The sequence below is a fragment of the Oxyura jamaicensis genome, chromosome 9 (assembly GCF_011077185.1).
Source record: "Oxyura jamaicensis isolate SHBP4307 breed ruddy duck chromosome 9, BPBGC_Ojam_1.0, whole genome shotgun sequence".
Lineage (NCBI taxonomy): Eukaryota > Metazoa > Chordata > Aves > Anseriformes > Anatidae > Oxyura > Oxyura jamaicensis.
In genome coordinates this window covers 12,324,192-12,341,334 of record NC_048901.1, presented here as the reverse complement: position 1 = coordinate 12,341,334, position 17,143 = coordinate 12,324,192, and the positions used below count along the sequence as shown (strand labels likewise).

At 47.9% G+C, this 17,143-nt stretch overlaps 1 protein-coding gene across 1 annotated transcript in view; it reads left to right on the top strand.

Annotated features, from left to right (window-relative positions):
- GPC1 (glypican 1) overlaps positions 1-17,143 on the top strand; it is a 198,576-nt gene that overhangs the window by 164,617 nt on the left and 16,816 nt on the right. Inside the window, exon 4 of the mRNA XM_035335113.1 lies at positions 4,148-4,539. Coding sequence (XP_035191004.1) covers positions 4,148-4,539 — 392 coding nt within the window. The remainder of the gene's footprint in view (positions 1-4,147; positions 4,540-17,143) is intronic.

The window sequence follows — 17,143 nt, the reverse complement described above, 5'->3', positions numbered from 1 at the left end:
ATAATAATAATAATAATAATAATAATAATAATAATAATAATAATAATGCAGGCTCCCATTGTGTGATTTTTCTTTTGCATAATTTTGCAGCTAGATTGCAAATGTGATGTTTTACATAGAAACAGCTTTGACTGAGGAGCTGTGGCCTTTCACTGGCCCAGGGAAAACGGAGGTTGGTTTGGTTGGAGGACTGGCTCTAGAAAAGCAGTGGCGTGGTTATGCCTCACAGGCAGCAGTGAGGAAGGATTCAGCTGCCCAATGCCTCTTTGAGAAAACCTTTTTGGAAGAGCATGAGTACAGTCACAGATTTAGCAGGTGGCTCACAGGAATGTACCTCTGGTCAATATGCCTCTACTGTAAAATTTCTGAGTCTGGCAGAAAATTAGAAATTATGCCTTTTTTTTTTTTTCTTTTTTTTTTTTTCCCTGCACAGGCCCAGAAAACCTGTAAGCTCTTTCTTGCATCTCAGAGCAGAAACAGCTGCCTGAGTTGCGGTGTTGGCAGAGCTCAGGGGCCCCAGGGATGTGTCGGGGATGTGGCTGGGCTCGAGCTGCCTCTGTACATCCATGCCCTGCCTGTGCTTGTCCCCCTCACTGTCTCTTAGGAGCCAGGGCAGACCCAGCAGTGGTAGACCCAAGCAGAGTTAATAAATCCAACGGACCCCCAGGGGTTTATTTTAACTTATAGGAAGAGTGGGACGGCTGAACTACGAGAGGCTTCACACCTCCCCATGTGCCCGAGGGTACCCCCCTCACCCAATGGCTGCAGATGCTGGGCTGCTTAACCCAGGATAAATCATCACTTCTACCTGAAACCAGTCAGCCCAGGTGCCTGGACTGGGCTTCAGCCGTTTGTTTAGTCTGGAGGCCCTGCACATCCTTTTTGACACACAGCTAATTACATGGAAGTAGGCAGAGGACATTAAGGAGGCGATGCAGTGTTAACTGGAAGGGGCTGTACTGAAGCCACAAGCAGTGCAGGCTGAGGTGGTGCTGAGGACCAGGGCACTCAGCATCTCTCGGAGCATCCCTCTTGACAAACCCCACTTCTTAGTACCTTCAAATGCTGCAAAATGTGCATTTCAATTCCCTGCCAGATTGGCTATTCATCACAAACACATTTAGGCTTAATTGCTAATTAATTTTCCCTAGATAGTGTAGATATATTTTTTCTTACTGTGCGAAATCTAGAGGAACTTTCTGAGAACCAGCCACAAATGAGTTGATTGTAATTGGTGTTCTCTCTCACTTACGTGAGAAGTAACAGTTCATCAGCTCTTAATTGGGTTGGACTTTTTTGAGAGCAGTTTCCATTTTTTTTTGACAGAAAGATATACATCTTATTTCTCCTATTTCAATAATAATAATAATAAGTCATTTTACCTCAAATTGACAAATCAGGCCGTGTTTGCTGGTGTTTTATTCCTCCTGATGGTGAGTGCCAAGCTGCATATAATACCTGGATTGCTGAGCAATTTATTCAGTTAGCGTCACTCGTCACAAAGCAAATAGAACTGTCTGTACAAGAAAGAAGGTTTGCACTCCTTCGAATTAAATTGTGAATGGTGAGCAGCAGTCTTGGGAGTGCTACCCTGAGATGTAGAGTAGCCTTTAGGTGTCTCACAGCATCAGAAGAACTTTGAATTTTGTGCCTGATGTTGGTGAACTCTATTCAGGCCATTGTACAGGTAGGAAAGCCATGGCAGCAGAAAAATTAAGCCACCTCAGATGAATCTGATTATTAATCTATATTAACAACTTGTGATGCAGATGCAGAAGGCATTTTCATTTGTTCAGTCCACTTACTGGGTTTTAGCTTCACTCAAATCTGAGAAACCATGGAGAAAATATTAATGTAGGAAAGACTGTGCCATCCTTCCAGTGAAAATAAGGCCTGTAGGAAAGAGTTGTGCTAGTTATAAAGTTTCAGAGATGTCTAATTGTAGTCAGTGGCACTCCCTCAAAAAATAATTCCTTTTAATAAAGCTTTGTACATGCAGTATGCATTTTTCAGAAGCCTTTCTTTCTTTTCTTCTATGCCTAACACAGTGAGGTTAATTTCTATACCTTGAATGCATGCTGTTTGATTATTAATGCATTTTAATTGAATAATGGTTTCCTTCCAATTGTAGCTTATCGTACATCACCCCCAAAAAAATGGTAGCTTAGATTTAAAGAACAAAATAATCAGGTTTGCTTCAAAAAAAAAAAAGCCCCAAAAAGCACAAATGTAATTGAAATGAAAATGATACTTCATATCATTTTTCCTCTCACAGACTTAAATGATGATTACAGTTACTTGTGTAAATCAATAAATTAAATCAGGCCATTCCTGCTATGAGTTCCCCACAGCGTAGTCTGAAGGTAGGGAGCAGAATGGGAATACCTGCAGATGTTAGAAGGGGAAGAATTTAATCTGCCATCTTCACCCTGCTGTGTGTACAGAGATGAAGTCCCGTTTCTGTTACTTCTGTACCCACTGAACCTAGGATGTAAAACCATTTAGTCATTTATACCTAAACAAAAGCAGGATGCAAATCCAAATAAGCAAATTAATGAACAGGAGTAGAACTGCAAACATGATAACATTGGCATCGGTTCAAACCCACAGGAGGCTGACCCTCACATGGCAAACATAGTAAGACGTGCCCATTCCTGCAGCAGCACATGGGACTGGGACACATGCACAAGGGGCTTCGAGGCAGAGAGGCTGCGATGGTTGAGGTGGTTCTCTGGAAGGGCTGGCACCACTGCTGGTGGCAGCCCTGCTCCACCTCTCTGGGGCTTTGGCAAAAACATGCCAGCAAACAAGCACCGATGCACTCGTCTGACTAACTGCTGTCACTGCAGGATAGGCCTCTGTCACCTGCATGGCGTCCGGGCCTCCTTGTGCACACAGTGCTTTCTGGTGATGTTTAACAAGCATCAGCTTCTGTGCCAGGAACATCTAGTTCTTGATTCAGGCTTGAGTGCCTCCTGTGGTGGTAGCTGACAATTATGGCAAGTTATGGGGTATGTAAGCAGTGTTGGTTGACGTGTTCTGTAAGGAAAACCTAGAAGTAACACTATGACACTTTACTTTTTCTCCTCATTTATATAAGAAATTCCTCAGATTAATGATACCTAGGTTCCTGTCTTCACTAATCAGTTGAGGTTTTGTGTGTTAGCCTGAAAACTACCTGTTGATTAGCTGCTTATTAAAGCTTCCTGAAAGCCACTAGGAGTTTATGCAGTTGTGTGTGTCTCAGATGGGCAGTCCCACATGGCTGGCCTGGTGAAGTAAGCACCAACACGATTCTTCTGTGAATTTAGGCAGATTCAAAAACTGCCAGTGCTGCTTAGTGCTTGACTAAAAACAAATGTTGCATCTAAACATTAAGAACTAACACGAGGATTTTGCTATTTGGAGCCTTAATGTTGAGTCCACTAAGAAATCCATTGTGGTATGGGTTGGAAGAAACAAAAAAATATGTTAATCTGCTATTAATATGCTTAAGGATAACCTGTTTGTTTCATATCTGCTTGGCATCTTTTATTGCATACAAACTTTTCCTACTGAATCAAGTAAGAAAGTAATCAAGGAAATATGTAAAAGGAAATCAAGTAAACCTTAAACTGATTTAGTTTACATATGTGTATGTTTACATATGTGTACACTTTACATATGCGTATCGGTAAGGTTAGCCAGGCAGAAGTAAAAATGGCATTTGGTGATGACAAGGCATGATTGCTGTAAGATTTCTACAGGCTGCACTTCTACGTGCCTATATAAACCCCACTGGTCATGAGCCCTGGCTGGCCTGATGCATGGCTAGGGACTGACCAGGGGAAACAGGATCCTGCAGGTAGCAGCTTGGCCTTTTACTGCTGTAGCAATGCAGGAGTCCTTGGGAAACACCCTCGGTCTCAGTTGTGTGGCCACCAGAAGAGGTGGAGAGGCCCGGCTGCCAGTGCCCTGGTACTGGCAGTGAGGGGTTCTCCTTCCGTCTCCTCAGCCAAGGCTCGAGATAGAGAGGGTGGGTAAGATCAGCTAGAGGAAAAGCTCTGTTAGTGCCTTCTTATTTCATGGCAGTCAGTTGTGCTGCCAAACAGCACAGCCTGTTAAATTCCTGCTTGTCCAACTGATCTCCTTTTTCCTCTCTCTCCAGGTTATTTCCAGGATTTGTTGAACAAGTCAGAAAAAGCCCTTTATGATGCTTTCCCAAGCCTGTATGGAGAATTGTACACTCAAAACATGAAGGTCTTCAAGGACTTGTACAGTGAACTACGCCGCTATTACAGGGGCTCCAACATCAACTTGGAAGAGGCCCTCAATGAGTTCTGGACACGCTTGTTGGAGCGGCTCTTCAAGCTGATGAACCCCCAGTACCATATCACGGATGAGTATCTAGACTGCATGGTGAAACATGCGGAGCAGCACAAACCCTTTGGGGAAGTTCCCAGGGACCTGAAGGTGAAGGCAACCCGAGCTTTCATAGCAGCACGTTCCTACGCGCAAGGCTTTCTTGTGGGCAGCGACGTGGTCAAAAAGGTCTCTCAGGTATGTTGGGGTTCTTCCTTCTCTTCCAGCCTCAATTTGGTTGGAGCCAGTCAACTACTTTTGGTCAGGTTCAGTAGGATTTATTTGCCATTAAGTTTTCATTACAAGGCAAGCAGATATTTTTAAGTTTTGTAAAACAAACTGCTTGAGGGTAACCCATCAGTGGAAGGGAGCAGCAAGCCTGGGCTTCTACAGGCACTGGAAGCGCTGAAGAAGCAAGGTATAACTCACCGCAAGTCAGACTTTACCTCATTTTAACCTGCGTGGCAGAGTGCCAAGGAGATGTCAGTCGCCCAGGCTGAAAAGCTGTTTCGTTGCTTGCCCAGATTCCTCTCATTTCCCTGGCAGGGAAATGACATGCCTCTAAATCACACTGCCTTAGCTTCCTCCTTGATGGAGATATGATGTAGGGTACGCAGAACTGGCTTGCCAAGAGCGTGCTGGGAATACGTGCAGGGAGATGCATCTGGGTGGCTGGTGACAGGATTCCTGTGGCTGTTTGTGTAGCTGTGTATATTTGTACAGCCTCTGTGTACAGAGGCAGTGAGTCTGAAGAGTGTATTGGGATCTTCAGGGATGAAAGGTGCTATATAAATGTAAATTAACATGGCCGAATCCAGGGTTTCAGGAGGAGGAAAATTGTCTGTATTCTTTAGTGCAGAAGCAGCCTTTCATAGCTAGAAGGTGATTGTTCTGAAACAACATATTCAGGCAATTCACACAAGTAGCAAAAGAAAATCCAATGACTTGCATCCTGCATGTGGAGATGGCAGTCAGCAGGTATGAGAATCAGGGTGTGATTAAACTGTGAATGTAAAAATATGGAATCACAATTAATTTCCTTGGAAGGTAATGTGTAGCAGAGGATGGTACTATTTGATGCAGCAAATCCAGACTTTGATCTCAGGAAGAAACATTAATGTAGTAACAGTGACAAATGCTTTAATTTATCAATGTGGGACTATAAAACCGTTCAGCTACCCAAAAGCCTTTGTACATCTCATTAACATCACACTTTCCTGACACTTAAGACAGATAAAAGAGGAGAATGGTGTAATTTCAGAGAGACCAAAGTAAAACATTTTTCATAAATCTTCTAAATAACAGAGAGCATTCCAGCTTGCCATGTGTGACTGCCTTTTGCCAAGTGCGGTGGGTAAAGCAGACTGGTAGGGCAGCTGCAGTGTTGGTGTCAGTGGAAGGGAAGGACCCAAGATACGGATGTGCAGAGTATTTTTCCCCCTCCTTCATGTGGGCTTTCCACCCATGGGATTTCATAGAATCGTAGAATATCCTGCACTGGAAGGGACCCACAAGGATCATCGAGCCCAACTCCCGGCCCCACACAGGTCTACCAAAAACTCAGCAATATGACTGAGAGCACAGTCCAAACGCTTCTTAAACTCTGACAGACTCGATGCCGTGACTGTGTCCCTGGGAAGCCTGTTCCAATGTGTGACCACCCTCTCGATGAAGAACCTCTTCTTGATGTCCAACCTGAACCTCCCCTCTCACAGCTTGACGCCATTCCCTCGGGTCCTATCGCTGGTCACTACAGAGAACAGATCGGCGCCTGCCCCTCCGCTCCCCCTCACGAGGAAGCTGTAGGCCACGATGAGGTCTCCTCTCAGCCTCCTCTTCTCCAGGCTGAACAGGCCCAGTGACCTGAGCCGCTCCTCGTACATCTTCCCCTCTAGTCCCTTCACCATCCTTGTAGCCCTCCTCTGGGCACTCCCCAGCAGTTTAATGTCCGTTTTGTACCGTGGTGCCCAGACCTGCACACAGTGCTCGAGGAGAGGCTGCACCAGCACAGAGCACAGCGGGACAATCACTTCCCTCAACCAACCAGCAATGCCGTGCTGGATGCACCCCAGGGTATGGTTGGCCCTCCTGGCTGCCATGGCACACTGCTGGCTCATGGTCAGCTTGCTGTCAGCCACAACCCACATCCCTCTCCGCAGGGCTGCTCTCCAGTGTCTTGTCCCCCAGTCTCTACGCAGAATTTCTGTAGAATTTCAGTTCTGGCCCTCTTTTTCTGAATCCTCCTTGGCTCACCTACCACGTGGCACATGGAGGAACATGACCTGTCACTGGACTCAGAGCAAAGGGCAGATGCTCCTCTACCCTCTGCCTCCCTGCCTCTCCCAAGGCATCTCGCCCTGTTCCTCCTGGCTGCTCCTCTCGCAGCAGCAGTCCCTGGGCTTGCAGTTAACCCAGCACGTTGCTGTTGTAACCCAATCTTCAAGAACTGAGTTGGGAAACCTCGGAGCTCATTTTGTAACGAAGGCCAAAACTGGCCCATTTTCTCTGTCTTGTGGAATGGGTTTACGTAAGACAATGGGGGATGAGAATGCTAAGGTGGGAAATTCATTTTGTGGCTGCCCCGGTAGCCCTCAGCCATGTCTGAAATAAAAAGCTTGCTTTACCCCACTTTCTCTTACCTGATGTGGACTTAAACCAGTGCCAAATGGAGTGCAGTGCTGTGGTTGACACAAGGGTTGGTTTTTGTGAATGGCCAAATGCCTGTACGAGATACAGGGCATGAGGAGCAGGAAGAGCCAAGTGCTGTCTTTAGAGGGATTTTCAGCATAACCCCATGTCAGTGAGCAGGTATGAATTTTCCTTCTGTTTGTCCTGATGACAAGTTACAAGTTTTACCTCATAGCTATTTGTCTCATTGCCCCGATTCAGAGCCCCTACGCAGCCGAGAGTGGCTCTGCCCTCCCCAAAGGGAGAAGCTGTCGCCGCTCAGCCCGCAAGCGCAGCCGCAGAGCATCCTCTTCATCCAAACAGGATCTGCAACTGGGGCTTTGATTTTAGTCATTTTTCATCTTGCTTTATATTTATGACATTCAGAGAAAGCTTGCAAGATCAGAGGCTGGGATCAGACTTTCCTGGCAGCTGGCAGTATTCTCTAAAAATAACTCTTTGAGCTGAAACTTCTCACAGAGCAGTGGTGTTTTGGTCAGGAAGTCTGGGGACAGCCTGTTGAAGTGGACATACAGAAATAAATTATCCAGCTTTGTGCTTCTGAAAAAAAATAATTAGTTTTTATTTGCGTATATAGTTGCAAATCTCAGAAAAGCTACTGATTTCTAGTAAATGGCATCCTTGGCATTGAGCTGGCCCTCAGCAAGGAATAAAATGCTCTAAGATCAGAAAAGTGTTTCTAGTTCAGAAGCCAGGGAAGTCTGCTGCAGACAGTTGCTGCAAGTGCACGTTGCACATCGTCTTCAGAGGGTCAGACACGCTCAGGAGATACCTGCCCGGCGGATGGTGGGGACAGGGAGGCTGCATGCTCGTGTGTGTGTTTTCCCACACGCCAGCTCCATCTGAAACAGATTACTCTGCAGTCCTGGTTTCAGCAGCTCAGACAGTTTCATGTCAGCATTTGTCACCTGCATCCTACCAGTAGCCCAGGTCCTCATGCAGAATACTGCAGGCAGTCATCCCATTGAAGGACTGAAGCTGTTTGCCACATGTCTTAAAATGGGGAAGAGTCTGCCCAGACTGAAAGGCAGGCAGGATTTTGTGAGATTTCTTTAATCTCTGCTGCCTCTCCTCCTTGCCCCAGGGGCACTTCATCCTCAGCCTCCCACTGCCCGGGCTGATAGGAAGCCGTGGCTTCAGGCCCCTGTGCACACACTGCCTGTGAGCGGGGCTGCTCGGGGCTGGGAGCAGGGACGGTGTGCGGGGAGCAGGCGCTGTGCATCCTGCAGGGATGAAGAGATAGAGGGCAGCGGGAGAGAAAATAGCAAGAACGTTTTTCATCTTTACTGCTGTCCTAGCTTTTAAGGCAAAGTCACCCTGACGAACTCCAGGCTCCGACACCAAGATCTAAAGCTTTTAATGCTGTGGTTCCTGCCACCAACCTGGCCCCACGCTGACAGCAGCGGAAGCTCTGCCATCTGTACAGCGGCTGCGGGAGGGGGCCAGGGCACACAGGCAGCTGGGGCTGCTCTCAGCAGCCCTCACGGGGCGGCCAGGACGGGGATGGATGTGCTCGGTACAGGACTCGGGTATACCACTGTGCCATGATGGGTGGGTGTGTTGGGGCAGCATCTTTGTGACCACATTCGGGTTGTGTGTTTCTGTAGCTAGTCTGTTAGCCCCAAGTGCAGGTTTTCCCTTCGGTTACAAAACAGGAATTCATTTTTCATGGTCTGCATGAAGTGGCAGCTACCAAAACAACAGCAGGCACAAAATCCCTGGTGAAGGGCACACAGAGTAAGGAGATCCCCCAACAATGCATGCCTTCACTGCCTGCTGGGGCAAGACAGACGAAATACCCCCATTTTGTTTGGGATTCTTTTCTTTCATTGTGTGATTGGCACCTGTCCAAAACCAGCGTTTGCTGCAACATGGAGCTTCCTTTGAACAGGTGAAGGCCTTGTGCTGGGTGGCTTGCTGGCTGCCAGCTGCTGCTCCGGGACCCCATGCTTAGTTCGAGTGATCGTCAAGTTCAGCGATGAGAGAGCATGAATATGTGCTCCTGTGACATATGGGGTGCAGGTGCACTGAGATAAGGCTGGAGGGGAAGCAAAGCTGAAACAGTAAAAATGGCAGCGGCTGGGAGATAAGCCCTGATAAAACCAAGGCAGAAGGTCTTTGGAGAGATGCACCATGACAAACAGGAGTATCCTGACTGCTTTTGTTATTTGTTGCTCTCATTACAATATGGCCCAGATGTCTAAGGCTTAGGTCAGGACTTCTGCACAAAGTGCCGTGGGGACAGGTAGCAGAGGTGATCTCGTTTCCAGCGGGGCACCCCAAATTGCAGTGAGGCTGCATATGGATCATTACTGGCCTCCTGCATCTCAACGTGGGAGCAGGGGCTACACCAAGGGCAGGGAGGAGAGCTGCTCCACGCGTCACAAGATGTCCAGAGGCCTGGACACCTCAACTTCCCCTTGGAGACCTGGACACCCTGCAAATGTTGGGCCAGAGTGTGTAAAAAGTGAAGAAATAATGTTCATAGAATCACTAAGGTTGGAAAAGACCTTCAAGATCCTCTGGTCCAACCACCCCCCTACAACCAATGTCACCCACTGAACCCTGTCCCCAAGCACCACGTCCAAACTTGCCTTGAACACCCCCAGGGACGGTGATGCCACCACCTCCCTGTGCAACCCATCCCAACTCCTGACTGCTCTTTCTGAGAAGAAATGTCTCCTCATTTCCAACCTGAACCTCCCCTGGCACAGCTTGAGGCCATTCCCTCTGGTCCTGTCACTGGTTACCTGTGAGAAGAGGCCGACCCCCAGCTCCCCACAGCTTCCTTTCAGGCAGTGGCAGAGAGCAATGAGGTCTCCCTGAGCCTCCTCTTCTCAAGACCAAACACCCCCAGCTCCCTCAGCCGCTCCTCACAGCACTTGAGTACCAGACCCTTCAACAGCTTATTTAAATCATCAGTTTTAAGAGTTTGCATTTCTTTTCCTAAGAAGATGTTCTTAAAAAAGGCTATTTTTCCTTCAAGGTTGAAACAAAGTAGGATGATTTTCTTTACTAATTACAAGCTTTTTCACTAAATCCTATATTTCATTTTACTGATGGAAGTCGTCTATCAGTACATTTTTATTTAAGCAATACTGTGTCTCACCATGCATTTCAGTCTCCTTTTTTAAACTTCTACATTAGTATAAGGTAAATGGCAGATTTCCTATTTACCATATGAGTAATTTTTAAACACATGGTGGGTCAAGCTACACTTGGAATAAAATTGAATTCCAATTAAAAAGGCCCAAAAATAGAATTTTTAGAAGTGTTTTTAATCATTAAATGGGTGTGCTGGATGCATATGGAAAATAATGACTATCTAAATGTGCTTTACATTTCCAACAAGTCAATAATTTAACAAAGACAATATGGTCATCCCTGGTACTGCTGTCCTTTAAGGCTGTGGCCATTATTTGTACCTTGGGTTTTTCATAGGTTGGAAGGACATCACTGGTTTCTGCCTTTGAGCTTACAGTTGCTTTTTGGGTGAACTAGCCATAAAATTGATCAGAATAAAAATGAAGTGAAGAATATAATCTCTTTTCCCACAGATATGAAATCACTTTGCTAAAACAGCTTGAGTGCAGTGAATTCCTGTCCCATGTGCACAGTGACACATCTCCATCCTTTCAGTGGCTTATCTTTATTCAGAGCATCGGCAGCAAGTACATACAACCATAAATAATACTTTATTTCACCTAAAGGCTTTCACTTTTTTAATAAAGTTACATATTTATAAAAATTGCCCTCCCCTAGATCCTGAAAAGACAATAAAGCCCAGTTGGCTTACTGTTTGTAGATAAATGTTCTGAGAATGTTGTCCCGTGGTGGAGCATCAGCAAGTGGCAATATTTATTATTTCATTTTCGCTGAGCAGTATCCCACCTCTTGCTCTGGGGCTGTTCATTTCTTGCATGGCAGAGGTGTGTTTTTGTGTTATGGCACTCAACGGCAGGATACCATTGTGCAGAGACTGTCTTAGCCCCAAGGAGCCATTAGATGCCAAAGAAAATTCGCTCTCCAGCTGACGTGCTGCTTTGTAGAGCCAGAAGCTCTCTCCTGGGACCTGCTTTCACCAGGGGAGGTATCATTCCCTTCAGAGAGATCATCTGTTGTTCTCCTGGGATTTAATAAGCCTCCCCTGTTCAGACTGCAGTATCTGCACCTATAGACAGCTCTGCAGGTCTTAGTAAGACACTGTTCATCCAGGAGTTCAGCCTTGGACCTTAGAAGATGAGGGGTGATGAGACCGAACCCTGTGGGATCTCCACATGGGGTGCAGGCAGAGGAGAGCAGCAGGGCCCCTGGGTGCTGGCATCACCAGAGGAGACAGAGGTGGCAAGCAGCTTGTCCCACCAGGTACAAACAATTGACAGAGCCTGCCGCTGCCCACGGGATGCAGCCGCTTCCAGCAGGAACCCAGAGCAGGGAGGAGGACTGCCTAGGCTACATGCTGATAAATCACGTCCTAGCCAAGGAGCTGGAGGGGAAGCAGCTCCTGGGAGGGGGATTCATTTCCTGCCTTTTGACTGTCAGGGATCTGGATAAAGATATTGCAGTTTTCCAGAACGAGAATCGTTTTAGATTAAAAATAATTCCTTTTTTTCCATACTTTCATTGCAAACCACTGATTTTTGAGTTTTCTGCAAATGAGCTGGTCAGTGATTGTGCTAAAAGTTTGTGCTCCTCCAGACCCAGCAGCAATTCACAGGATGGAAAACGCCACAGGCAGCCTTGGCAGATCTGGCGGTATTCAAGAAGAGGAGGACTGAAATCCCCGTGGCTGGGAAGCCTGTGGTACTTCAGATGCCTCTGCCCGTGAACAACATCCTGCACTACAGGCTGAAATAAGCTGCTACACTTCGGGGACCGGTTCTGTACTCAGTCCTCCAGCCCAGACCTCTGCCTTTCCCCACTGAGGTCAGGGCTGCCTCTAAGGAAGTCTCCCATGTTTCCCTGGAGAGCCCTCCTCCCTGGGCGGTTGGTAACTGGGACTGCATGGCTTAAAATGTTTCAGATGTAAGTCCCAGTCAGCCAGATCCCTCTGCAAACACAGAAGCCTGATGTCCCTTTCCCAGGATGATTTCACAGGGCTCTGCAGAAACAGGCCGTGCTTGCCTGAGTCAGCAGCCCACCAGCAGGTGCCTTCGTGCTTTAACCAGCCTGGCTCAGCCGCTGCTGCAGACCCACTGACACCTCTCGGAGCCCGCTGCTCTCTTCCAGCACTGCTGCCTGTAAAGCTAGGGAGGGAGTCGTGCAAGAAAGTTGGGAGTTGTTTGAGCAGATTCAGACTGAGCTGCACGGGGCGCACACAGTGTTGAACATACAACCTTATGTTTTTCAGGTGTTGCTTTCCAGTATTTCTATCCAGTATTATATTTAAATCAGAGCTCCAGAGATAAAAACCCGTAGGTGTTCTGGATATAATAGCAATAGTGCAGGCAAACAGGTACTTGTTTCCCATATGTATCTGGTGATTAAAATCAATTGAATAAGGTTTTCAAAGGATTGGAAATTGTACCAGCTGTAAATCACTGTATCAGTTGGAAGGAGGAGGGAGTGCGTTGAATAGGCAGCAGTGGCTTGCAGTATTTCTCTCCAGAGGGAGAGGAACATGACAGCCAGCCGTCTATACTCATCAATCTATACTCATCAATTTGTTTTAGTGTCTGGACACAGGGGGGCACTGGACAGGAGCCCCAAGGCCTGCATCCTCCCAGGTGGCTGCAGGTCCTGTCCTCTGCTCTGGTTTCCCTGTGGATTATGCTGCCTGCTGGAGCTGGGAGTCATTGCTGCTCGCGGGAGGTACCGTGATGCTGGCTGTGGAAGGGCTGGGATGACTGCTCCCCGGTGGGTTGCCTCCGCTTGGGTTGTGCTAGCTTCTGTCCTGAGCAGGGAAGAAGCCAGGCAGTCTGTCTGTCCTCAGGCTCAGCACCAGCTCTGGTTCACTGGAGTGCGAAGGGCACAGCTTTGGCACCAGTCTTTATCTTCTGCATCCCTCGCCCTGTGCTGAGCTGATCGCAGCGAGGAAAAGCAGGAGGGTCACTGCCTGCAGGGCCATCTCTGCCCTGCTGCTGCACTCCAGCCTGGCTGTTTGCTTTGGGATCCCTGAAAGAGGTTTTGGAAGCACGGTTGATGCATCTTGAGTGATGGACTTGGTGAGGCTTAAAACTCACCGTGCTCCATGGACTGATTGTCGTGCATTTGTGTAAGGGAGATAATGACTGAAGTGATTATACAATTCATTAGACTTCGAAAGAATCATATTTGTCAGCCCTGCAGCTGTTTCTTACAGAGTTTTATTCTAAAAGATGGGAAACCTTGGTTCATTTAACACACCGAGGTGCTAATTATATCAGGACTGGCACAAATGTGCACAAGGCAGCTGCTGACCATGTGAAGGAGGGAGCGGGGTCTGCTCCCGCGCAGGTGAGCTGGGCACTTACAGCCCCAGTTTCCAGATGCACACCTGGAAACAAACCACAGCACCCCCCGGCTATTTTTGATCACAGTGCTCGAGAGCCCTTCCTTGGAAAGACTAAAAATGAAATGCTTCCCAGCATGTAGTTGCCACATTGCAGGCAGCCCCAGTCACGGAGCCAGGCAGCTCCCTGCGACCGCAGGCCCGTCCTCCAGGTGCCCTTCGTGGTATAGAAGTGAGGGCAGTGGTTGCATAGCGTGCTGCTGGGCTCTGCTCCTGGTACACCTGGCAGCACCTGCTCCCCTGCTCGCCGTTTCTTTGTAGCTGCTGTTTCTCATGCTGACAACCTTATCCCAGCAGTACAATTCAGACTGAGGGGTTTGGAGTAATTTGAGTGGCTCCGAACAACTGCCTCCATTTCCCAGTGCACACAGCCTGATCTGTGAATTGAAGAGCTGACCTGATTTCTCTTAAATATTACTCCAGAATGTTTTTTTTTATAGCTGGCAAGATAAAAACTTCCCTTGCTTCCACGGGTTGCCTTTAAAATACCCATCAGGAAGGTAGGCAAGGGTGCCACACACTCAGCTGCCCATGGAGCCGCCCGCCTTCAGCCCCTGAGGCCTCCTTCTACAAGGGACGGGGAGCAGAGCTCGCTCTGATCCCAGCCCCATGTCAGGAGCTGTTCTCGTGGTTTGTAAAACTACAGGTCACTGGGTGAGTTTTAAAAACAGGTAGTGAACAAGAACAGTGGAAAATTGTAGTCTTGCTGTGGAGGCATCCAGCTCTAGGTGCATTTTCCCACTGGCTGTCAGGACGTGCACCTGCCTCAGGTTTAGCAAGCTGCCTCTAACCTTCTGGCTTTAAAGCATTGGTTGGTTTGGGAACCCAAGCTGCCCGATGGTGCTGGGTTTAATTGGTGTTTCTGGAGGTTAAAATGGCCATTCAGACAGTTAGATATTCTACCTGGAAAAATACACCTGTGAGTTAGTGCAGGCACTTTTTGTCATATATTTGACATTTCTAGAGGTATTTTGTATTCTCCTCAACCATCCCCATGTCGTGTCAGAACAACAGCTAGGTGCTGCAGGTCCACGTGCCTGTGTGCGTACCTCGGATCTGTGCTGCTCCTCGGCGGAGAGAGCCGGGAGGGGACACGACAGGCTGGGACCTGATCCAGCACGGTGAGCACCGACAGCACCCCGCTCTGCAGGGAGCTCCCTTGGGCAAAATGTTTCAAGGGGAGAGGGCCAAGAGAGCTACACCTCCGCCAGAGGCGTTATGGACTGGCTTGGTCTTCTCCTTCCATCAGTCAACCTGCCTGCACCCACTGTATTTATCACCCAGGCCTCTCTTCATCCCCAGATCTCTCCCCCCTACCTGACCCTGGCTCCCTCGGGAAGCAAGGCACAGATGGCTCCCAGCAGCCTGGGGCTGAACATGCAACGGGAGAGGGGGGTAGGAAAATAGCAGCAAGAGCTGCGCTTCATTTATTGGTGTAAATGCCTTTCAGATGTACTTAAAGGCCCCTGAAGGCCATGAAGTCCCATCACATTGCAGCTCAGCTGCAGGTTCTCATTTGCTTCTAAGCCAGACTTCAAAAGGAGAAAGGATTTGGGTGGGGATTTTTTTTATTTTTTTTTTTTTTCTTTCTTTCCCTTGATTGAAGCCAACATCTCAAAAGCATCTGCAGCTTGGCCACAGGTTCTGGGTGCTGAAGGAGCTGCCTACCTCCTCACGGGCGCACAAGGAGCTTTACCACAGGCTGCAGGAGCAGCAGAGCTGGGCTCGCCCCTTGCAGCTGGCCAGAGCCAGCTAGCAGTGTGACGCTGCCACTGCTGAAGTGGCCTTCCAGGTGCCTGCGGCTTCCTTCAGCCTTTCTCCAGAACTCAGAAAGCTGGGGAGTGGGAGGGAGGATCAGTGCTCGATCCAAAAAAACCTAAAACCCCTGGATGTGATGATACAGAGCTTGTCCCAGCACCAGCACCTCGCTGTCACTGGTGCCTGGGGCCATCTGCTCTGCATCCCAAACAGTTCTTTGGTCCTTCCAGGCACCTTTACAGAGAATAATTGGCTTGAATAAAGAAATGTTTTTTGGATTGAAGGTATAGCAGGTTTTAGCTAAAAAAGAAAGACTGCTCATGGCAATGCATTAATATTTAAGGCTTCTATCATTACTTTCATAGGCCCTTCTGTGTGGGTGTTACCCTCAAATATTTTCCAAGCCATAGGCATTATGGTAACAGCAGAAAACATGGCTTTTCTTTGCATCTCTCTCTTCTCTGAGACCTGTCCTGTGAGGCTCCAGTTACTAAGGGTGAAAAAAACTTCCACTGTGATAGTTTTAGAGCAGTCCAGTTCTGTGCCAGGAGGAATTGCACCTTGCTTTCACACACCGTGTGGCTTGCACCAAGCCTTACACTGAGATATCTACAAACCGGTAGATGTTTGGAAATGAACATATAACCTGGGTGGGGGAAAAGGACAGATTGTGGGGTTCCAAGAGGAGTATCCCATGGCTCTGTAAAACATCCTTTTAGTATCTATGAGCATTTGTATTTGTGCAAAGATGGGTGACTTGGATTGAACATGAAAAACACAAGTTTGAGCAGTTCTTTAAAAGGCTCAGAGGAAGGATAAGAAGGCTTTTTCCTATGCTTTGGAAGAATCTAGCCCATTTCAGCCAGAGTGCTTCCCTGTTGCTGTGCGTCCCATGAGACCAAGGCCTTGGCAGATCCAAGAGCTGTCTGCACTCAGGTGTTTGCGGTCCCTCCAGTGTTGGTGCAGGAGAACCTCACGTGGTTGAGCTCTTTCTCCCATTCTACAAGTAGTTTCGCCTTACCTGCGTCTTCCCTTCAGAAAGTTTATTCGGAATATATGTTTTAGGTAATAGTAAGGACAGCTTAGTTCTCCTTGAGCATGTCTCAGTGCCAGGAGACAGAGTAGGTGACTGCTCGTCCCTCAGCTCCCTGCATTTCTGTGATTATCTGCCTTGGAAGCATATTTGTAAGCTACCTGGCAGGGGCCTTTTTGGTCAGGAGCCTTCCGGGCTGAATGTTTTCTAAATTGTCTGTTGTGGCTGCAGGGAACCCAGCCTGGGACTAATCCCCCAGCCTATCGTCTCAACAAATTGCTTGCAAAAGTCATTAATTTTACTGTAATTAATTTAAACATTGCTCAGGAGGAGGAAAAATGAGGGAAACAAATGCCACTTTGAATGCTGAGAATTACGTGTTCTCAATTTTCTGTCGTATTATCTCCACATGTGCTCGTTCCCTGCTGGCTCTTCTGCAAACGCCGGTGCCGAAGAGTCGCACGGTGAGTCCCAGCTCAGCGCTGTGCTGTGCAGTGGTGCCACAAGCCATGCAAACCTGCGAGCTCCGCTCCCACCCCAGTGATACAAGGGAGTCTGTGGAGATTTTTTGCTCTGGCAAAGCACTTGCCTTCGGCAATTCACATCTGCTCGGGTGGCTCCAGCTACCACGCATGGGCACATCAGGCTTTGGAAAGTAGCCATGGAAAAGCACAGAGCTCAGCTCTCGATGTGAGCCACAGTCACAGGATAATACCTGATGACAAGCTCCTTGAAATGTCAGTGCCGATGGTGAAACGGTGCTTTTTATGAAGCAGCCACCTGTTCCCGTTGCATTAGCTCATTGCTACTCAAATCAACTACTGTATCCCCAG